Source organism: Castor canadensis, chromosome 10 (assembly GCF_047511655.1).
Source record: "Castor canadensis chromosome 10, mCasCan1.hap1v2, whole genome shotgun sequence".
Lineage (NCBI taxonomy): Eukaryota > Metazoa > Chordata > Mammalia > Rodentia > Castoridae > Castor > Castor canadensis.
Genome location: NC_133395.1, coordinates 35,895,283 through 35,919,559, shown reverse-complemented (window position 1 = coordinate 35,919,559; position 24,277 = coordinate 35,895,283). Strand labels below are relative to the sequence as shown.

At 40.1% G+C, this 24,277-nt stretch overlaps 1 protein-coding gene across 3 annotated transcripts; it reads left to right on the top strand.

Annotated features, from left to right (window-relative positions):
- The first annotated feature begins 1,876 nt into the window (after positions 1 to 1,876).
- Klf5 (KLF transcription factor 5) lies at positions 1,877 to 18,911 on the top strand. Of its 3 annotated transcripts, none has more exons than XM_020184405.2 (4): positions 1,877 to 2,478; positions 4,793 to 5,669; positions 6,832 to 6,891; positions 17,188 to 18,911. In XM_020184405.2, the coding sequence occupies exons 1-4, from the start codon at positions 2,218 to 2,220 to the stop codon at positions 17,364 to 17,366; spliced, it is 1,377 nt and encodes a 458-aa protein (XP_020039994.2). In that variant the 5' UTR covers positions 1,877 to 2,217; the 3' UTR covers positions 17,367 to 18,911. The 3 variants fall into 3 exon arrangements, with proteins under 3 accessions (XP_020039994.2, XP_020039992.2, XP_020039993.2); XM_020184403.2 differs by lacking the exon at positions 1,877 to 2,478 and adding an exon at positions 2,658 to 2,681; XM_020184404.2 differs by lacking the exon at positions 1,877 to 2,478 and adding an exon at positions 2,665 to 2,750.
- The last annotated feature ends 5,366 nt before the right edge of the window (positions 18,912 to 24,277 follow it).

Sequence of the window (24,277 nt, the reverse complement as noted above, 5' to 3'; positions counted from 1 at the left end):
TGGTAAAAAGAGACACAAAAGGAAAGATCTAGACAGATTAAAGGCAAATGAAAATACAGAGAGGTACCAGGGTGTATGAACTTTAAGTTAGCTTTAGCTTAAAGTAAAAACAGCACAAAAGTTCTATTAAGAATTATCTACATCAAATGATCAGGTTTGAGCCTATCATCAGTATTAAGTAACTAAAAATCTCTCAAAGATCATTTTTTTAAACATTACATTAAATCTCATACCAATTCTATAACCGGTTTCTAAGCTATTTAATTATACACTAAGGTTTACTCTTAGGTAAAATTAGAATAGCTTTTTAAAGGTGAAGGTGAACGGCATGAGATTGCTTGCTAAGAAACACATTTGCAAAAACACTTATTAAATAATTTTTTAAATGAAAGTAGTTATCAGCCATTCTCTGAGAGCAGGGAGGGATCACAACTATAAAAATGAATCATGCATTAACAGGAAGGGAAGGAAAGGGGAAAAAAAATCTAGTTCCAAGCGTAAAAGATGAGATGAGATCCATTCTTTTGATAGACTCTGAAGTGAACTTTTTTCTAAGAACTTTTTCGAAGCCGTTTCACTGTGAAGTGGTGAGTGGGCTGTTGTCTATACAGAGTGTGCTGTCAATGTATGTGCACATGTAGTCATATCACAGGCATTTTTACTGCAATTTACGGTTCCGGCTTCCCAATAAGCCAGATAAAATCATGTACAAGAACATTAAGAATTAAGGGCAGTGGTTTCCTTTGGTGATTGCTGGCAAAATTTCACCCTCCCATTATAATAACGTAGTGTATGGACAGTAATAATATTGGCTGTTACTTTCCTACAAATTTGGTTTCCCATTCTTCAGAGCTGCTGAGTGTCTCGTGCATGTGACTTCTTTGGTTGTCTTTTCGTAGGAAAAGGTGCCACGGTATTAGGTAAATGGACTGTTTCTATTCTGTAAGTATTAAACTCCCATTTTTTTTTCTGAACCTACAGTGCTAGCAAAAATAAGTCCAAGATGTAATGTCTATTTCAATACACATTTGAGCTAGTTGTGAGTGCTTAAATTAGATTCTGTGCCTTGGCTAGAGTCAACATGGTTTAAATATTAAAAACTTAAAAATTCATAGGGCCCACCCACTCCTCTCCACACACGTATTAGGAGGCTGAGACGTGTGTGAAAACGTCTCTGAACGCTATTTAAATACTGAAGAGGAAAAAGAAAAAGCCCAGGCTTGTATGCAAGGACTTAAAAAGAAAATGCTTGCTATTAAGCTTTTTATTCAGGACATGCCGAATTTGCTTCGCTAAATGGATACATCCCCTGCTAAGGATACCTAGAGACAGGAGCTGTTTTAAATTTGTTTATCACACCGCCCCTAGTTTTCCGCTAAAGTACATTTAGTGTATTTAAAAAAAACACTCATTAAACAAGTCGCTAAAACCCTTAGCGCCCCCACCTAGCTAGCTGCCTTCTGGGTTTCAGCTTTTGAGTTTCAGGTCCTTGCACAACACCTAAGACGTGCAATCTTTTTTTTTTTTTTCTCCCTAATCCTGGCAGAGAACAGTTCGAAGAGATCTCGCTCGGCGTCTCCACCCTAATTCCCCCTCTTCCTAGATTCCGCCCGCTCCTCTCCTTCCCTCCGCCCCCGGCTCCGTCAGCCCAATCTGTCAGAGGACTTGTGTACAAACTGCGCGGCAGCCCTGCGCGCGAAGCTCGTGGCCCGAGGGGTGCGGTCGGCCTGGCGGGGGCGGGGCCTAGAGGAATTCTCTCCTCTCATAGGCTGGTCTCTCCGGCCCGGCCGGCCTCAGCGCCTCGGGATTCGCCGCGGCGCTGCCAGTCAGGTTGGCAGGCCCCGCCCACCTGGAGTTGGGTGAAATAGAGGCGGGCGTCAAGTGTCAGTAGTCGCGGGCAGGTACGCGCGCTCGCAGCTCGCTCGCGGAGATCGGCGGTGGCGGGAGCGGGCTCCAGAGAGGGAGAGAGCGCGTTGGGGCGGGGCGGGAGAAAGTGGCCGCCAGGAGGACGTTGGCGTTTACGCGAGGCACAGCGGAAGAGTTTTGCTTTTCGTGCGCGCCTTCAAAAAACTGTGTCTGCTGTTGGCCGAGGGGTCTGCTCGGAGCGTCCCCTTCACCCGCGGCCCCGCGCCGAGTTCGCCGTCCCGAGCCAGCGTGGGCGAGGTGGGAAGCGCGCTTGATCCGCGCCCCGCGCCCGGAGTTGCCCCCCGACTGCCCATGGCTACGCGGGTGCTGACCATGAGCGCCCGCCTGGGACCCGTGCCCCAGCCGCCGGCCCCACAGGACGAGCCGGTATTCGCGCAGCTCAAGCCCGTGCTGGGCGCCGCGAACCCGGCCCGCGATGCGGCGCTCTTCCCCGGCGAGGAACTGAAGCACCCGCACCACCACCCGCAGGCGCAGCCAGCGCCCGCGCAGCCCCCGCAGCCGGCGCCGCCGCCCGCCGCGGGCCCGCGGCTGCCCCCGGAGGAGCTGGTCCAGGTAGGAAGAGCGGCTGCCCTCCCTCCTTCCCTCCCTCCGCCTCCTTCCCGGGGCTCGGGCGTGTCCCGCCGCTGCGACGCGCGGGCGACAGGGGCCGCTCCAGGCTGGGCGTGCGTCGGGGCGCACGGTAGCGGGCGCTGGGGTGGGCGGACCCGCCCTGCTCTGCCCGGCCCTCCAGGCCTGGGCACCGCGTTTTGCAGGGCGTAAGTTGGGGGGCCTGGAAGAGGGGGTGTTCCGAGGTGAATCGGCCCTTGGCAGTCCGCCTGGAAGAGGTTCGAGAGAGCCGGGCGCTCACGCGCACCTTGCTTGTTTTTCCTACATGCGGGGGCTGAAACCTTGTAACCTCAAGCTCGACTTGACTTAAATTGCGCTTCACCGCTCCCTCCCATGGCCGTGGCCTTGAAGGACCACCTCCCTTCGCCGTCTCGCTTTAAGTAGAACTGCAGGTTGGGGTGCTGGGGAGAGGATCGCGGGGTTTCAGCTCCCCTGGCTCACCCTGCTCTACAAGCGATCGTGGGGCCCCGTTTGGGAAACAGGAGTTAGGAAGACTAAGACTGTATTGGAGCGCTTATTTTTCCTTAAAAAGAAAGGGCGGGGGGAGGCCGGGGGTGTTTTTCTTTGCGTGCGCGTAAATTTCCTCCCCGAGCGGCGCTGAAAACTGGCAGTTGGCTTTTACACTTGTCCAGCAGCCGAATTAGAGCAACCGCCTGTTTCTTTCGCCCACGCACGGAGTCATATAGCCCAGAAAAAACTTCCCGGGACTTTTAGCTTGTCCCAAGGAAGAAAAAAAAAAAATTGGAAACAGACCCACATGCAAACAGCTGGAAGAGCTAAAATCAGAAACCACTAACCGCCACGGGAGCGCAGCTCACGAAAGGGTTTAGTTCGGTTTATTTCCAGACGCTTCATTTAATAGCCGCTTGGTATATTGTGTATTCGTGCCCAGCGCCTCCTCCCGGGGGTCTGCCGGGGTCGCAGTGCTTTGAGAGGACAGTGGCATTCTGTCAGAGATGTTATTCACATGACTGCCGCGTTAATCTTTATTTTTAAATCGTGCGTATCCGGGAAATCCCGTTCCCATCCACACCGAAGCTGCTGAGGTCCGAGATGAAACGCTCTTTGAGATTTAGTAGCAAAATAGGACTTTGTTATTCACCGATTAAGGAACTGTGGCTAATAGTTATATGAGCCATTCCATTTAGTTGGGTTTTGGTTTTCTTTTGAAATTTCCTTTTCGTTGCTAAAAATGAAGAAAAAAATGAAGGTTATGTTATACTAGGAAAGAAGATAGCTGTAAAAAGACTGAGGCAACTGGTTACAAGCCAGGTCGTGTCCTTAAAAATCACTGAGATCGATTTGGTTATTTCAATGTGGCAGTTTTCTGCGTAGGAGACACCTAGAGCTAAGGGATGACTGAGCTTTTTACAGAGTGAGGGGGAATGTAACATTGGCCCACTGAAGAGGACACGATAAATGTTTTGCTGATGACTCTGCTAGTGATACAGCAGACTGGTCCCACCCACGGGCTTCTTAGCACCAGTCTACCAAGGGAGTGATTTTTCCCTTAGGTAATTAAAGATCTGTTTCAGATAGGGATATGAATAGGAACATTTCATTATCATATTAACCAATTACCAATCTGCTGGTTAAAATCAACACTTAGATCAAATGGTGGATGTGAAATTGTTTCGTTTCAGTGGACACGATGGTTTGCTCAGAACATTGTGTTTAAGTTTTCATTGAGTGATACACGAGAAAAGGCAGTGAAATAACCAAAGAATGTTTTATGGTAGATAGTTTTGAATTATCCAGCCAAATTTCAAAACAAAACCTTTTGCAATATTATTTTAAAGTTTGCCTAGTTTTTATTTTTTAAATAAGATGTTAAATTTTGCTATGTGACACAAACAGAACTGAGGTGGTTTGGCAATACTTGGATCCTACTTTAATTGCAGTTTAACTGCATTAAACAGGGACTCCTGCTCCTACAGAGCCGACACTCGATATTGCATCAGAAAGGAATATGTATTCTGCTTCCTTTTTTTCTTGATTTGCCTCTTTCACTTTTGTCTGGGGTTGACTTGGTGAGCGATTTTACCAAAGACATGTCATACAGACTTTCCTAATAAGCTTTTGGTGAACCGATAATTATACAATGGCCAAAATGAACCTGATAAGTTTATAAGCAGCACTTAAGAGCTTGTCCTAGAACTGTTCCCAGGGATCCTGGGGAGAACTTTTAGTAAGTGCCGCTTGCCCTTCTTCCTGAGATGAATTGGGTAGATTACATATGTTTGTATCTCTTCTTTTTTAGACGAGATGTGAAATGGAGAAGTATCTGACACCTCAGCTTCCTCCAGTTCCAATAATTCCAGAGCATAAAAAGTATAGACGAGACAGTGCCTCAGTGGTAGACCAGTTCTTCACTGACAGTGAAGGGTTACCTTACAGTATCAGTATGAACGTCTTCCTCCCTGACATCACTCACCTGAGAACTGGCCTCTACAAATCCCAGAGACCCTGCGTACCACACATCAAGACAGAACCTGTTACCATTTTCAGCCACCAGAGTGAAACGACTGCCCCTCCTCCTCCGGCCCCGACCCAGGCCCTCCCCGAGTTCACCAGTATATTCAGCTCACACCAGACCGCAGCTCCAGAGGTGAACAATATTTTCATCAAACAAGAACTTCCTACACCAGATCTTCATCTTTCTGTCCCTTCCCAGCAGGGTCACCTGTACCAGCTACTGAATACACCGGATCTAGACATGCCCAGTTCTACAAACCAGACAGCAGTAATGGACACCCTTAATGTTTCTATGTCAGCGGCCATAGCAGGCCTTAACTCACACACCTCTGCTGTTCCGCAGACTGCAGTGAAACAGTTCCAGGGCATGCCCCCTTGCACATACACAATGCCAAGTCAGTTTCTGCCACAACAGGCCACTTACTTCCCCCCGTCACCACCCAGCTCAGAGCCTGGAAGTCCCGATAGACAAGCAGAGATGCTCCAGAATTTAACCCCACCTCCATCCTATGCTGCTACGATTGCTTCTAAACTGGCAATTCACAATCCAAATTTACCTGCCACTCTGCCAGTTACTTCTCAAAACATCCAACCTGTCAGATACAATAGAAGGAGTAACCCGGATTTGGAGAAACGACGCATCCACTACTGTGATTATCCGGGTAAGTGGTCTTAGCTGGTTGAAGCCTTGAAGGTGCTTGTGAGTGGTGCATGTGCATTTGTACCTTTATAACTAATGACTTTAAATTTACATAGGGAAGTTGCACTTGATGGGTGAAAACAGATAATTATTTTAGTTGGCTTTTTTTCAGTGCTGAGATTGAACCCAGAGCCTTTGGGTATACTAGGCAAGTGCTCTACCACTGAGCTATATTCTCAGCCCAACTTTTGCTCATTTCATAACTGATTTCTGTGCTTTATCCTGGTTTGTAATCAGGTAGTCATCTATTGCTTACTTAGATATTTAAAAAAATGGCCAGCTGGGCATGGTGGCTCACGCCCCATCCAGTGCTACATAGGGCCCTGCCTTAAATGGGATAAAGTTACCTTGGACTTTTTTCTTTAATAGTAAATAAAATTTTAAGGAGCTCATTTAAGATAATCTAGTAAATTGCAGTTTTAAGTTCTAAATTAAGTGCTCTGGAAAGATTCAGTGAGGTGGGGAAAATGTATATTATATTGAAGCAGGAGTTGTAGCCACCTAGCCTGCTGGTATATACTAGACTGTCCACAGGATAGATTTAGGGATGGTTCCCAGAGCATAAGCTCATTTTTGAGTGAGATACATGACTCAAAATATAAATTGATGACAGTAATGAATATATCTCTCAGTTGCTAGCGTAAGCTCATTTATGATTAATACAGGGCATAATTTATTGACTGGTACATGATATGGCATGACATGCTAAATGAAAAAAACAAATGTCAGAGAACAGAAAATTATAGTCATCTTGGATAATGGTTTAGTACTGTCAGCCCTATATCCATTAATTTAAAAAAACCCCATATGTTCTATAATAGCTGTTAAGTATTACTAGTAAAAAGTACCTACTGGGATATAAACACATTTTCCATTTGTCAGTTGGCTCAAATACCTGTTCTTTCCTACTAGTAAGTAATATATAAAACAAGCCACTTTATGCTTTAATAAGGTAATGGGGGAAGGGCTCCTTAAGACTTTTAAAACTGAAGCTTCAAATATTTCATCTAGCCTGAGAGATTTCCTCTTGAAAGCCAGATTTTAAACACTGCATCATCAAATGTAAAGATTTCAAAAGGACCTCCAGAATGACAAGATGTTCTTCCTCTGCTCCTTTATTTCAGGTTGCACAAAAGTTTATACAAAGTCGTCTCATTTAAAAGCTCACCTGAGGACTCATACCGGTATGTAATTTTCTTGTTAATTCTGGGAGTTGTGTAAATAGTAGAAGTGGTATTCATCCCTTTAAAAGCCAGCACGTGTTTGATCTCTTCTTTCTTCTGTCAACTTTTATTTTTTTAATGACCTACCTTTTCAGCACTGGGTTGGCTCAGAATTCAGTTCCATGAGAAAGTCTGGTTCCAGGAAGGCTGATGTCCCCTCAAGGAGGCCTTGCCCTGTCACCTCACATAGAATTAATTGCTCCCAAACATAAGCAACAGTGTTTACTAATGGATTTTAAAACTTTTAATGGCAATGCTATTCCTGTCTTGAAAGAAGAAAAAAAAGTTCTTTTTCCTTGGTAAATCATGTTGCTTCAATAAAGCCATTTTGAACACTAATTTGTTTTTCCATTTAGCATGTACACAGCATAACTGTTTAAAACATTATCTTTGGTTTCACCGTTAGCTTAAAAGGTTTGCATTCAGTGCGTTTGCTGTGCCTGATGAAAGCAGGCCTGAAATTGCAGAGTATTAAAGTCAGGTGGTCAAAAATAGGGTTATGGTTTAAAAGTGATTTCACATTCTGCCCCAGCCCAGGCTTGCTGTGTTTGAGAAACCTCATCTTTATACTAGCTTCCATTTAAAATCATTCTTGTTTAAAACTTGCTTTTAAAGTTAGTCTCTTTAATTTTATAATAATTTTTTTTAAATCTATAGCAATTCCTTTTAGGAGCTTTTTAATTCTAAAACTATATCAGTACCCAATTTAAGGTGGAGTTATGTGGTAGACTTTATTAAAGGGCTCCACATACCCATAATATTTTCAAATAAATAGATAGTTGCTATTTGTAATTTTCTTAAAAGAATAGCCCTAAAGGAAAGAACTTCCATAAAGCGATTGTACTTTTTTCCTCAATAAATACAGCCTTACCTAAAGTTCAAAGAATAAGTTTGCTAATAAAAGCAGTGACCTAGCAAAATGTATTATTCCATCATTGCTATGGAAACCAAAGTATTCAACAGTTCCTTTGAATGGGTTGTTGGATTAGTGTGAGGACTTGAATCTCCCCAGGCTAGATGTTACTATGGAAATTGAGTTTTGATAAATGAAGTAGTTATCTCTAACTGCTGCATTAAAAAGTAAAAGCCTTTGAACAAAGGTCAGAGCTGAGATAGAGCCTTGAGAGGAACCTGACTGCAGACATTTTGTGTGCATGTTAGGAAGTATTGCTAGATATCCCAACAATAAACATGGGACTTATTAAAACCCAAATGGTATTGGCGACAATGTGGTAGATACCAGGGCTTTTTGAGAAACTGCTTTTAAAGAAAAGACATCTCCTACATTTATCTATGAAATGAATGGATTGTTTTGGTCTGAGGTTTTTAAGATATAGACAAATTGATTACATAAAAGGAATGATCCTACATATAAGCAACCCAAGGCAGAAATTACATTTACAGTTAAGCACCCACAAAAGAATTTGGCATCTAATAAAAACTTCAATCTACAGTTTTCAAGTTAAAAATGATGAGTGCCAGGAAAATACTCCATATGAAAATACTGAAATATCTTCTACAGGCTACTTGTATTAGTGAAACATGGCACATGGGTTTTTACCTGAAGTTTTGATCAAAGGGGATGTGGAGAGACAGGGAAATGACTTACAAACATTTAAACTATTGTTTTTTCTCTTGGAAGTCCTTGAAACTGGAGTTAGGAAGAAGGGAACATGTTTTCATGGGGTTAAAGTCTGCTAATAAAAGACAGCACAACTGCATATAACGATGTAATCAACAGCTTATTGCAGGGATGTAGGCAGGCCATATCTTAATAGCCTTTCAACCCCTGTCAGGGTTTAGTGCTCTGAATGCTTGTACCTGGGATTCTGGAACTTGACCTGCTGGCAAAGAAATTTAATAGTGGGTTGTCTTAACAATGCTCATACTAATAAAAGCCAACGAAAAAGAGGATCTAGGCCGAAGTTTGGGTGTCGTGAATCAACTTTTTCACCTGATCATAAATATTGTGGCCTTAAACATCTAATAAGTGAGACCATGTAATCCAGTTTAATAAAGTTTTGTTTGATAGTCTTTCAAATGCCTTGGGGAGGGTTTGTACCAGACTTGCTCATCTGGCTAAACCCGTTCTTGGGTAATCATAGAGCATTGGGGTTGTTTCTTCTCATTTCTAGTTTCTAGACAATGCCTTTTAAAATTACCTGTGCTCTCCTTGCGCCCTCCTCACCCCTCCCGGTTTTTCAGCGAATGTATCAAAGCCAGCAAAGGCTTGTTTTTCATTTTTGCTTTTTTTGTTGTTCCTTTTTCTTTTGAAGGCGCAGGTAGATGAAACAGTTGTTCTAAATAACTTCTCTTATTTAATAGTTTGTTTTTGTTTTTCTGTCCACCATCCCCCCACCCCAACTTGGACAATTTATTAGGAAGCTTTAAAAATTATTTGATGACATAAAATAAATTATTCTTTAAATGATTTCTGTTTTGCTGGCAGCATGTGAGGTACCCTAGCATTTCTTCAGAAAATAATTGTGAGTGCTTTGAAATGTCAAGTTGCCATATGTTTTTAAAAAATGATTTAAGCAATTAAAACAACAGACATCTGCGTTGTGCTTAATACTTACTCTGGAGTTTCAGATTGTAAATGATTCTTTAGTTTAGGCTGTAAACTGAACCTAACCAGATAGTCTTTCCAAAGCAGAACTTTTTAAAAAAAAATTTTTGGAATGAAAGAGTAAAAGATAAATCAGCTTCTTGAGTCACAAGAATCATAACATTCAAGTTTTTTAAGTTCATATACTTTGAATTCTTTATTCAGAAACTTCATTACAGTTTCCGAATGAAGAAGAGCTATCTTCTTTGTATATTCTGAGAACATACTTGAAATGTAATTTGCCTCTATTCTAGGCAATAATTAAATTTTGTTTATACCTATATACACAAAGACCACATACTCGTAGGCCTACACTATGTGGGTGAGTGGGTGTTTGTGCGTGTTATTTGTAATACGTGTGTCTACATATTTATCATGCTTTGGTTAGTAATGCTTATAGCTGCTTCTAGGCAACAAGGTCAATAAGTGGTATATTTCCAAATCAAAACTATTTGTACTTTTAACAGCATTTAAGTGAATGTTTCACTGAAATTCCTATGCCTTCTGATGTGTACAGGGACTATGTCATTGCAGTCATTCTAAAATTGTTCTCAAGCACCTTTAAAAAGATTCTCATATCATTGTGCCCTTTTAAATCAGCATGACTGTTATGCTGTCCTCCTGTTTTGTACTAGCTTTTCCTTCATTTTTTTTTTCTTGTCACGACTGGGGAATCAAACTCGGACTCTTGTGCATGCTAGGCAAGTACCCTGATACTAAAGTCACACCCTCAGCCCTTTTCCCTTAATTTCATCATAAAGATTTAGATCATTTTCAGCTTCAGCTTTCTGGAATAGGGCAGAAAATTAGCTGTTGTAAAGAGAAAAGTCTTTGAGCAGCACATATACTTGGCACAGTATCTCTTAGATGGGGACTTCCTGCACTTGTTCTGCTTACCTACCTGCCTTAATAAAGGGAAGGGACAGTTGGAAATGTTCTCACACCAGAAGATAGGAACACAAACGGAATCTGGGTGAAGCATTGCCTCCAAGACTCCTTGTTCAGAAAAAAATTTCATACAAAGTCTGGAAGGAGTTGTAGCCCAAGCTTCTGTAAAGTTGGTGGACTCTGTTCTCCCTGCTTGATTATGTAGACCGCTTTATTTCCTAGGAACATTTAGAAGATGTTACTATGTACCCGTGAAAATGCATGATCTCTGCTTGAAGCTTTACTTTGGGTTCTGGTTTGCTACTACGGTTCTAGTCTAGTTCTTCGCTCCAGAGTCACTGTTCATTGACTGGGTATTGCATATAGATTTCTTACGTCAAAATACTGAGAATATTGACAACAAAGATGTGGCACTTCACTGGAAGGATCATTCAGAATGTTCTGAACATAAAAAGTTACTACTTTTTTTTGAGCAAATCTGTAGAAAGGGGGTGAAAAGTTACAAAAAAAAAAGGGGGAAATTTGGAAGGATTTCATTTCAGGTCTTATTTGGATGGAGAGTGTACAATTTGGATCAAGACTAGTGTGGTTAGATGTGTAACCTGTTTTATTGGGAGAAGTAGCATCAGGAAGAAAGTGTTTCGTAGGATGAGATTTAGTATCTGGTGGGTTTTTTTTTTTTTTTTTTAATCTATTTGAAAACTGTGCAGGAAAAAAGTACCACATTTAGCCTTTCCTGATAGGTGTCATTAGTTAAAAGTCCTTAAATTATTTTCACTATTTTGTTTTCACTTGCAGCTTTGAAATTTATTTTCTGTATTAATGAATTTCAGGCTTATGTTTAAAACAAAACAAAAAGCTGGTGTCTTAGGAGACTTGCTGGTTCAGACCCCAGGAAAGGTATTTATGAGCATGAAAGCTTAAAAACCATTTCTTTTTAATGACTCACTGGGAAGATTAAACTTTGCTTCTGGGATTTGTTCTTTCATCTGAAAAACATTTACATAGGAAATTGATTAAACATTGTTTTGAGATGATAAAGCTTATCAAAGGCTTAAGCATAATTTGATTCAGTAAATCTTTTTGAACGATTTTTATGGAGGATCCAAAGATGAAATAATCGCTTCTTCCCTTTTGGTTTTTTAAAACTAGTGCGAGAAGATGGTTCATACACAGATTAAATAAAATTACTGAAATGGAGGTAGAAGCAAGCAGCTGTGATGGTCAAAGGAATGTGGATAGAAATGTTTTCTTTTTAAAAAGATTTTTTTTAATTGCCCAAGAATTTTACTTTGGCAGGTATTTTTAGTTCTATAGAATCCAGGGGCTGTTTTCTCTGTGACCTACATCTTTTTTCATGAATAGAAACAAGGCAGTGTCCTACTTGAGTAAAAGTGTTTGCCAAGCAGCATTCTTACTGGTCATCCTGTATTGTTATTATTTATATGCAAGAATTTCTCACAACTCTGAGTTGGGATGAGGTACTGTTTTAGAAGTGAACAGTGGGGAACTTTTACTTCAAAATATCTACTAGGAAAAGTAAATTTCCTTTTGGCTACTTTATAGAAAGGTTAACCTTTAAGAAGGGAGCAACCCACTGGTCAGGGAAATGATGTGAAATGCAAATTAAAGGAAAGGACGTTTATCTATACTCCAGTGCTAGACAAATGAAGACAGGATTTTTCTATTCTGGTTAATAAAAAGAAAACATAAAATATTTCATTGACTTTTCTTTTTAATTACTTTGGGCTCTTACTACAAAGAAAGTAAATCTGAATGTAGTCTTGAGTCAGGAGACTCAAGAATTGGTATTTCATTTCATTAACCCTGTTAATGGGGAGAGCTGTAGTTTAGGAGACCAGAGACACTCACTCTGCTTGGATGGGACCTGCAAGTATAGCCCTTGGTTCAGCAGAACAGTGTTCTCTTGCTAAAAAGAAGAAGCCCCCAACTTCTGCTGCCTTTGGCCAGCACTATAGGCTACAGAATTTGTTTTCCTCTAGTCAGTCCAGTTCTATAAAAGAAAATTTGTTTAGAATTTTATTTATCTCCCTACAACTTAAGGATGGATAGTAAGTGATTCGAATATTTTCTCTTGAAGAGGCTCCAAATGTGGTTCTCACCCCAATAGACATGCAGTCAGATTACCCTTAGTGGTCCCAGCAAGGAAAATCCTCACACTGGCTTCTTCTGCCTTCCCTTGTTTTCATTATGAAAAAAACAGGTCAGACTTGGGCCAAACAAGTTTCAGAGAGGCCTTAGGAAAGGTGTGGCAGCACAGCAGGAATAGATGGCAGTCTTTGACCCTGGGGATCTTCCAAGGGCAGTCTGAAGACAAAGCACAACTTAGCCTTGAGCAAGCAATCTGTGCGCAAGTGCAAATTGGTGATCAGTAATGTGCATTTGAACCCCGTGCTGCACCCAGACTGGTTCAAAATAAATTGACAGAGATAGAGACAGGAATGATCTCCCATGGTCTGCCAGGCCTTTTCTAGAAGGGGATGATGAATCATATTTTAAAGAAAGTGATAATTCGATACATGTGATTAAGAAGGGAATTTCTTAATATAGCTTTTACATCAGTTTCCTCAAAATGGGCCCATTACTGATATGTCAAGGGTACTATACCTAGTAAATGTTAGCCTGACTCTTAAAATGAAACTTTCTCTGTAGTTGGATTCTACTGTGATGAGCAAAATGAAATTTTTAAATGGAAAATCACTGACATAGATGTATAAAAATAGGAATTAGTGAGCTCAAATCATCCCACTTTATCAATTTTCTCAGGTATATAAATAATCTCCCATAAATTTTTGTTTATTAAAAGCAATCCCTTTTATTAGTAGCAAATCTAATATGGAGTCTATTTCAGAGACTCTAAATTCCATAAGTCTGTGATGATGGGGGAAAAATATTAATTGGCGTTCTTTGAGGTCAGAGACCAAGTTTTACTTGTGCTTTGCAAGGCATTTAGTACAGACCTCTTAATAAGTACTGGCTTTAATTCTGATGGTTTTTTAGCTTTTATCCTTATCAGCTGTTACTGATTGGATTGTCTTTTAGTCATCAGGAAGGAAACAGATGTACAAATTTGCTGTAATAAACTTTGGAAAAGTCACCTAATGTGACTGTCCTAAAACAAATACTTCCTTCTGTGACTTTTTTCTTTTTGTTAGGGTTTTTTCTTTTGTTTGTTTTTTCCTAATTTTTTCTTTTGCAGGGCCTTGATGCATGCTAGGCAAGTGCTCTACCACTGAGCTACATCCCCGGCCCAGATTTTTTTTCTTTTGCTAGAAGAATCTATGTAGAACATTCTAGAGAAAGACCTTGGTATGAGTCTGTTGAATATGCTCAGCAGAGCAGAGAAACCTCCCATTCCATTGTGATAGGTTCAAAAGTCATTTTTTTATCTGTTCATCAGAGAAGAAAAATAGATAATGTTTTAGTTTCTTGCTAAAGACTTTCTGAATACTTTACAAACATTCTGCTAACCCACTGAAACTCACCTAATTTGGAAGAAAGGAACCCTGATGCTAGCATAGAACAGTTTTCAGGATGCCTTTCCCTCCAGCCCCCAAAAAGTGGATCTCTGTAGAGGGTTGGCTCAGCTATGGTGTGCTCTTGGGCGTTACAGTCTGGGGATTGACTGCTTTGAGTCCATTAAGCTAGTCCTTACCCTACACAGTGGCTTTTTAGGAGCTAAGTAAGTTTGAGCAACATGTATGCGTTCCTTAAATCATTCAAAAACAGTGTATTAGTGTTTGCTAATGGAAGATTTCAGTGGGACATTAAAGAAAAGTGGTGAGCAGGAGCTCAAGGCGCCTTAGTGAGGAGAGGAGTAAGCAGTGACAAGTACCTAGCCCTGGAGGTGCGCTCAGGGAAGATTTGTGTGTGCTCCCTCTTCAAAGTAAAAGTACTGCTAATGCTTCTGCTTGACATTTTTATAAAATAGGTTAAAGGCTTTATCACTGAGGGGTAATGTGCATTTTTAACTTGAACTTTTTTTTTCAGGTTAGGGATTCTTAGCAAACTGTCTATAGTTTTAAAGTTAGAATAAGAATATGCATACTTTGAGATAAAAGTTGAAGATCCTTTTCCATGGCGAACAACTTTGTCACTTTTCTCTTTGCTTTGGAAAGTTTCACATTAGCAGCATGAGAACTTAAAAATACAGTTGATGTTGAAAGAGCTTAACTAAACATTTTAAATTGGTGGTATTGGAAAGAGATCCTGTAAAAATCCAATTAAACTTTTGAAAGCTCTATCCTGTTGAAATATAACTTGAAGGAAGTCAGTTTGGTTTCCCAGAAGTACTGTGTATAGTGTTTCTGGCTGAAGAAAAAAGGCTCAAGTCTGCTGTTTGGCCAGAAATTGGGTACCAGCTTCCTCTACAATGTTTTAGTTGAACAGTGTTGACACGAACAAATCCCATAGAAACTGCCCAAAGTGGGGAATAGTTGTCCTTGCTTTTATAGTAAGATTTGGCCCCAGTAACTACGGTTTCAGACACTGGGAGTATTCTTGGCTGAATAACCTATAGATGCACATAAGTTGAGCAAAACCCCAAATGTTTTAGGAACTTTAATGGCTACTGTATTTCAACCAATCAGTAAAGTAAACTTTGAAAAATACTGGTGCAGTTTATTGCTTAGTAGCCAGTAAAAATAGCGGACAAAAAGAGTCTAGTGTCCCCTGTTTCTTAAGTAAACTCTGAAAATTCAGTTCTGCTATTTTGTTACTAAATGCAAAAAACTAAAATGATTTCTTTTAAAATTGGGGTTCTTTAGGAAGTTTTTTTCTCTTGCCTTAGACATTAGAAATAGCCTTCTTTTTCCATTAAATGACAGTAATGTATTTACCCAATATGTTTATTTCTGTGATTCATTTCCATAAGAAACAAAACCAAACACTTCTGTGTACTTTTTTCCCTGTTTGAGTTACATCTACAAACAGGAGAGCTACAACTATCTACTAGTACTAAAATATTTCTGTAAATCAAACATTATTTGTGAATGTAAGTGAAAGAAAAGTGTGTTACTTATAAGACACAGTATGTTAGCTGAACTTTCCGGATAGAATTTACTATGAGAAAAAACAATCCTGAATTGAGATGTGCATTTTATTTTATTTTCTGAAAAATAGGGCCTTGCCTATGTAACCCAGGTTGACCTCGAACTCCCGATCCTCCTGCCTTAGCCTCCCAAGTGCTGGGATTACAGATGTGTACCATCACGCCTAGCTGAGATGTAAATTTTAAAAATGGAGCAACAGGAACCAAAAATGGAATTCAAAATAAGTGTGTCCTAGGTCAGAGCCAGAATAGAGGGAGAGGAAAGTGAGGTGAAGTCTCATGCTCACAGGAAGTAATTGGACCAGTATCACACGGTCAATCCTGGCCTTTTCTTCTTTGTCAAGAACCAGAGTAGCTATCAGGACAGTAAAACAATGCATTAACTGCAAGCTGTGGAAATCTCAGCTAAGTGGACAATGTCTTTTAAAATTTAGATTCAGTTTCTGGAATATGATACTGCTAAATTAGGTAGAAAAGTTATTGAGTTTCATTGGTACTAAATAAAAGTGTTCAGAGCAACTGTGAGATTCTTCCCTTTCAGAAGAAAACCTTTTAAAAGGAAGTTAGGGAGAAGGTAGCCGTGGAAAACCCAGCTTGTATGCCAACAGTTCTTTAATATGCAAATCTATCATCTTAAAAAAAATTAACATTCATAGAAAGTATGGCAAAATAAAGCATAAATGTAGAAACTAGTAGTTAGTGCTCAGCAATAGACTTAAGTTTTAGGATTTTTATATGTATCTTGACCAGGATTCATTCTAAAACAGTGAACTAAGACTACATTGTTAATGCTAAGTAGTTTTGGAAGTTCAATAGCTAGCACACTTGACATTAAAAATAATACAGATCATAGGGTGGGAGGTTTGCAAGTATCAACTCACTGTGCAAGTGAAGGGAACTGTGCAAAAAATGGTAGGAAGATTGGGTCCTCTTCTAATGAGTCCAGGCATTTTGGTTTTGTGCAGTTACATCCCAAACATTCAGTACAGTACCTGAGATACAAGACACTTGCAAAATTGATGATGGAATGAATTTTGATACCTTTTTGTTGCAACACTTGATAAAGAAAAATAACAGCCATATCATATCAGCAAATGGTAGAATTGTTTGGTTTTGGGTTTTTTTTTTCCCTGGTCTGACTCTTTACCAATGTGAATTTATCAGACTGTGTGGTCTGCTGAAGGATTTTATGAAATACCAAAATCATAAAGCTTTAAGCCAGTCATCTTTAAAAGTTTTCTAGCTTTGTTTTCCCAGACATGTGTAGGACCAGTTTCAATCAGACTGTGGAATAGGATTCAGAGCCAGAGTGGTTTGAGCAGCTCCAGAATTTTGTCCTATCTAGTCCACCGTGTAGCCATTAGTCCTATACTAATCCAATTTGTGTGTTTGAATAGAACCTGTATTTGCACAGTGATAAAACCGCTGGAGTTCATCTAATCACTTTGTGCAGGAGTACAGAAAAATAAGGCCACTGATTTTGCATTTGCCCCAAATTGCCATTCTTTGGTTTTTCTTTCTATAATTTGGAGTTAAATACCTTTCTATGAAATGACTGCACCAAGTGATCTTGAGGGGTTGGTTATCCAGTTTAGCTCTTAAGGTTCACCACGAGCCTGTCTTTCTTTCTTGTGATGTCAGTCTGGGAGCAGGCCACCTCACCTCTCTGTCGCTTTGTTGGTCGTTACAGGTGAGAAGCCATACAAGTGCACCTGGGAAGGCTGCGACTGGAGGTTCGCGCGCTCAGACGAGCTGACCCGCCACTACCGAAAGCACACGGGCGCCAAGCCGTTCCAGTGCGCGGTGTGCAACCGCAGCTTCTCGCGCTCCGACCACCTGGCGCTGCACATGAAGAGGCACCAGAACTGAGCGTGTGCACCCCGCGACCCGCAGGCCGCCCGGCACCCCTTAAACCACACACTCACTATTCAGATAAAAAAAAAAAAAAAAAAAAAAAGGAAAAACTGGAAATGTATATTTTGTATATTTGAGCAAACAGGGAAATACATTGTATCCATACCAAAGTGTTTGGTCCTTGTAAGGTCTGGACCGCTTGCTGTCACCTACAAGGCTTTACTCACCAGGTTCATCTCAGCGGGGAGGGCGGGTGTTTCTCCCAGGCACCATCGCTCAGTGTGACAGTGTTTAATAAACAGCAGTTGGCAGGCACAGGAAGAAGGATGGATGGTATGTCAAGATTTTGCTTGACTTGGACTAGTTTTTGTCAATACTGGGTAAGTCCTTAGAGGTACGCAGTGTACCTGGCAATTCACAAATAGCCATTGAACAAATGTGGGTTTTTTTTTTTTTTTAATGAGTTGCCTATATTTGCTATTCAAAATTTTGTAAATATGCAAATCAGCTTTATAGGTTTATTACAAGTTTTTTAGGATTCTTTTTGGGGGTAAAAAAAAAAATCACTTCTTTTGAAAATAACCATGAATGCATTTACAGTTGGAATTTGGGGTGAGGTACCTCTCAAAATGTTACCAAATTTATTTCTTTGAGGGGGAAGGAATAATCATTCAAATGAACTCTAAAAAAAAAAAAAAAAGCAAATTTCATGCACTGATTAAAATAGGATTGTTTATTTTAAATATGGAAGATGTTTTATATGAATTGTAAACTCAAGAGCTTAAAGATAGTTACAATATACAAAAGTTAAACCTCTTACAATAAGCTATACAGTATCGTTTTTAAGAAGGACTGATGTCGTTTTCACATACAGCAATGTTGAATTTATGATGCAGTTTTCATGTACCAAGATGTTCGCTCGTGCAGTACTGTTGGTGAATGACAGTTTATGTGGAGTTTGCATGTGCTATACAGTGAGACACAGTAATTTTATCTAAATTACAGTGCAGCTTAGTTATCTGTTTCATACTGACTCAGTGTCTGCCTTTACTATCAATGATACGTTGAAAGCTAAGGAAGCCAGTGCTCCGAATATGCAATATAAAATTAATGTCACGCTGTTAACCAAAGGGCAGAGTAATAAGCAAAATGCCAAAAGGGGTCTTAATTGAAATGAAAATTTAATTTTGTTTTTAAAATATTGTTTATCATTATTTATTTTGTGGTAATATAGTAAGTTTTTTTAGAGAACAATTTTCATAACTTGATAAATTATAGTTTTGTTTGTTAGAAAAGTTGCTCTTAAAACGTGTAAATAGATGACACGGTGTACATAATTTTGTAAGAGGCTTCGAAATGTTTATACGTGGACCCATACCTACATAAAAGCATAAGTCGGTTGCTGTTTTGCTTCTTTTTCCCTCTTATTTTTGTATTGTGGTCATTTCCTATGCAAATAATGGAGCAAACAGCTGTATAGTTGCAGAATTTTTTGAGAGAATGAGATGTTTATATATTAACGACAATTTTTTTTGGAAAATAAAAAGTGCCTAAAACATTCATGTTGTGCCTTTCTTCTTTGCCTACCATAGCAAAGATTATTCGCAAATTCCATTCCTGAATGAAAAACAAAACTGAAGCTATCACAGTTTAAGGAGTGTGACGGGGCAGTGAATGAAAAACCAGTTCGGAGGTATTGTGAAGTGTGCCTGTAATCTCAGCTCCTGCAGGCTGAGGCAGGAAGTTCAAGGCCAGCCTGGGCTACAAAAATGAGACATAGACATAGGGGTTAATTTTTGAAAATAGAAGCATGAAGGGAAACATAATTTGCGGATACTAATTCTGACCACCACATCTGGTACATTAACCCAACATTGCTTGTGCTACTTGGGATGTTTTATGAGAGGCAAACAAAACAAGAATCGGGTTTAAGGCTGGAGGTGTGGCTTAAGTGGTAGAGCACCTGCCTAGCAAATGTGAAGCCCTGAGTTCAAACCCCAATGCCATCTCCCCACAAATGATAAATGGAATTATGTATAAACTAATTAATGTTGCATATAACTTAAAATGAAAGTGAATAATGTCTGATTGTGGCAGATCTTACACAAATAAATTAAAAGTATGTTTAGAATTAATCTGCCTTTAAAAAAAAAAAAAAGAATCGGGTTTAAAAAATTGGCTGTTTTTTTTCTTTTTTCAGTATTGGGATCAAACCCAGGGCCTCGTTTGTGTAGGGTAAGCATGGGCTCTACCATGAGGTATACCACCATTTCCCTAAGAGCTGACTTTATCCAGTAGCAATACCTACATCTTAATTTCTTAACACCATTCACCAGTGGAAGGAACTCGGGTTCTTAGAAAAATGGAGACGGGTGGGATGTGCGTAAGGTCTGCGTGGGACATCTTACTGTGCCCCAAAAAACTGTGCTGGGGACTTCACTAAGGGACAAAACATTAAGATCAAAATCAGCTCCATACCCTCAGGAGCAAACATGAGCAGGGGAAGAGACAAATCTGACAGAATAATTCCAAGTAATTTTGCTAGGTAGTCCACCGTCCAAGAATGGAACCTAGCTAGTAGAGACTTCTTACGTGTGGGGTGCACATAGTGACTTCTTTCCACAGAGTACTGTACAGGAAGGAGGGTAGACAAGTAACTGGTGGGGAAATATGTCAATACTACCTGCACCAGGTGACCAAGGTCCACAGCAACAGTGATAAGTCTGCTGATAATATGTACCCTCGATATGATGTGATGAAAATGGAACTTTGCCTCTGTGGTCTTCCTCCTCAGAACACATAACCTCAGTGTAATCATAAAAACACGACAAATTACAGCTGGGGTATTCTCCATAATACCTGACTAGTACCCAAAACTGCCAAGGTCCTGAAAAACAAAACTGAAGCTATCACAGTTTAAGGAGTCATGAGGACTAAGTGTAGTAACAGTGATAAAGGAAAACCAAGGCAACCTGAATAAAGTATGGAATTTAGTTAATGTATCTACTGGTTCATTCATTGTGACAAATTTATCTTACAAAGTATGCTGTTAACGATAAGGGAAACAATGCTGGGTGTGGTGGTGCACAACCATAATCCCAGCACTCAGGAGGCTGAGGTAGGAGGGTGCAGTTTGAGGCAAGCCTGAGCTACATAGTGAATTCCAAGCCTAACTGAGCTACTTAGTGAGATCCTGTCTCAAAATAATAATAACGGTAACAGAAACTTGGGGGTGGAATTATAGGGATTGTATTATCTTTGCTATAATTCTGTAAATTTAAACTTCTTTCATTTTTTAAAAGTCACTCCCACTACTTAGACACTTGATTTGGCCTCAAGTGTACTTGGCTTCACTCATTATTTGACTTCCCAGTTTTTCAAATAATACCTTTACTTGAGAATAATGAACGATTTGTTCCCTATGGAATTCTCATTCTTTCATGGAAGAAAAACATACTTCTGACTGAAATAAAAAAGCTAGGCTAAAGGGTTTTTATTTATTTGCTTCGGGAAGCAAACAACTCGGAGACATGAATCAGGGTTCTTTTGGTATCCAGTTGTAATTGATAACTGTATTCAGCTTGCTAACACTGCAATAGCACTGTACCCCAAATTACAGAACACAGCTGTTTTGAATTCTCTTTTCTATCTCATAGCGGTTCCTGTCTTTTGTAGGCTGCCCTCTCTCCTCTTGCCAGCTACCTGTTTGAATCCTATCGCCCAAAAGCCATTGGAACCTGCACTTTGGAGACATAGGACACTAGCATTTGATTATTTTCCCAATTTTTATTGGAAGTCATGTTTTTCTTCCTGAGATTGTCAAATCCTTGGAAGAAAACATTACCACTTCCTTTGAAGAATTTACCCCTTCTTCCTGTCCAAAAAATAAAAATAAAAATGAATTTACATTCTGGAGCTGTTTGTTACGCCACTGCATCAATCGAAAAAATCTAATGTTTGCTAAATTTCCTCCTGTGTTGCCTGCTGATGTACCCTTGGTGTTGGTTTTGATAAGGTGTGTGATGTGGAACAGTATAACGCAAGCCAACAATGTCCTGTGTCCTCCTAAATGTTACTTTTCAAGGGAAAACAATTTTCAAAAGACAGCTTTGCCCAACATACTTTTCAAAGCTACAAATAATTGAGCTGCTGGTCATTGTTGCATGCACTAAACGATTACCTGGGCTCAAACACTCTTGACTGTTTCTTTGTAAACAACCTAATTGGACAACCTTGAGCAATGCACCAGGTTCCAATTGCTCAGAGTGCAATTATGTGACTTGATTTCAAATAGTAAGACTCTGAGTTTTAACTATCTTCAGTTAATTTTTACTCCCTCAATGCCAAATGATCTTGTTTTACTTCATTTTGTCATTTCATTCTTACTCGCAACTTACATTAACTGCATCAGTGCATCGGCCTCCAGTTAGATAAGCCTTAGATAAGCAGGAGCTGGCCTGCCTACATGAAAATGGTTTCCAAAATCTAGCTGAATTCCTTTTCCTATCTACAACTAAGCCCACCGGCCCTTTTTGGATTAACTGGGGGCTTTAATCCTCCATTACTAAATCTAGTCTCCACTTTGAAGTTAACCAGATCCCATCTTTGGTTAGATTCTTGGCTATAGTGTAAAACAAATCAATAGGAGACTTTCCCCCTCCTTTTAGAAATTACTCAGACCAGATATAGGTGACAAAACCAATTATTTAAGTGTTTTAATAGTGACTATTAAGAAAAAGTAAAAGCGTAATAAATCACATGAGAACTAAGTGTGACTAGAAGAAATTATTACATGAAAATTCAGAATTTTCATATTTCTTTCTAAACCATCAATATTTATTTTATCTACCCCTCTTAGCACATGTCACCCCATGAAAGTATGTGTGTTATAGTAATGGTATTTTTTTTTTTTTGGTAGTACTGGGGGTTGAACCCAGGGCTTTGCACTTGAGCCACACCTTCAGCTCAGAAATACTAATATTCTTGAATATAAAGTATCTGATTTGGCAACCAAAGATATTTGAATACCTTTCTCTCTCTCTCTGTATGTGTGTGTATAAATATACATATATATACATATATATGTACATATGTGTCTACTTACATAATTGTATAAAACTATATATATGTATGTATATATATACTGTGTATGTTGAATAATAAAGAAGCTCATCTAGACTTGTAAGAAAAGATTTCAGATTTGCATATCTAATTTTGCAGGCTCGTAAAACCCAACTGAAATAAGGATTCTTTATCCAAGGCATAGGCCTCTGAGGAGAGCAGGATATGAGAAACAGCCACACTTGGTAGAGGCGGGAAACAGTGGGGCAACAGGCTAAGCAGAACTGCAAAGAGCCAACTCCTAAACGAGTGGCAGAACAAGTCAGGGACTAACTTAATACTCACCCCTCAAACTTCCAAAGATTTCAGATGCTTGTGACATCAAGTAATTCTGGAAATGCGACTCACGTTAAAATCATTCCCTCTTGTGAGGACATGTTCTGTGAAGCAGAATGTAGTACTGAGACTTGGAATCTGCCAGTACTTTGATCTTGGACTTTCCAGCTTTGGGAAGTATTCAACCACATCTGTGATGATGCAACCGATCACATTCTCAGCCAGCGAGATGGTGCCCAGAACAGAAATGGATCCCTTTTTGACAGATGGTAATGACAGCGGTAGTCAACTCCTTATCACTGTCTTAGAAACCTCCAAAGACAACACAAAGCCAAGCAGGGTTCTGGGCTCTCTTCCTGTGTGGAGTCCCAGAAGACCTTCACCATTTTTCAAGCATCAATGCAGTATATGCTGCTCCCCCCCACCAAAGAATTCCTTGGAACCAGGAGCAGAGGCCCACACCTGTAGTCCCAGCTATTCAGGAGGCTGAGATCAAGAGAATCATGGTTTGAGGCTACCCTGGGCAGGGAGTTCATGAGACCCCCATGTCAACCAATAGCTGAGCCCAGTGGCATATGCCTGAAATCCCAACTACTTGGGGAAGCATAAATAGCAGGACTGTGGTCCAGGTTGGCCTGGGAGTAAAGTGAGAACCCTGTTGCAAAAATAACCAAAGCAAAAAGGGCCAAGGGCATGACTGTAGTGGTAGGGTACCTGCCTAGCAAGCACAAGGTCCTGAGTTCAACCCTCAGTACCACTCAAACAAACAAACCAAAGGAATTCATTGGATTATTTTTTTTCCTGCAGGAAAAAAAGGACATGGTTAACTAAGAGCATGTCAGATCTTCCCAGAATACTCACAATAACTGATAGAATAATAAGGGCTCTGAGAAGTTCTGCAATAAATGAGTTTAAACTCTACTACTATCACTCTCTAAAAAGGTTAACAGTTTGGTGAAGGAATTTGTTAATTACTTTATCCTCCAAGCAAGAGGCTGAAAGAGTCTTTAGAATGGACCAGCTCAAGAGAAAGATCTAACTGTACTGAAATGGCCCAAAAAAGTCACGCACAAAACATAGCTGGGCATGATGATACACCCCTGGAATCTCAACACCCTGGAGGCTGAGGCAGGGAGATCACAAATTAGAGGCCAGCCTGGGCTACACAAGGACATCCTGTCTTAAGGCAAAATAAAAGAACAACAACAACAACAACAACAAAAAAAACAAAACAAAAAAAACCCAGGGCAACTAGATTCAGACACACAGGAAGACCTTCCAATCAACTCTTTTGTTCCTCACTATCAAATATTAACAGACAATGAAGAAACATCGTACATTTTCTGGGTGCTGGTGCGCATGCCTGTAATCCTAGCTACTCAGGAGGCAAAGATTGGGGATCACAGTTCTAAGGCAGCTTGGCAAATTGTTCCTTGAGACTGTCTCTCAAAAAAAAACCTTCACAAAAATAGAGCTGGTGGGGTGGCTCAAGGTGAAGACCCTGAGTTCAAGCTCCAGTACTGGAAAGA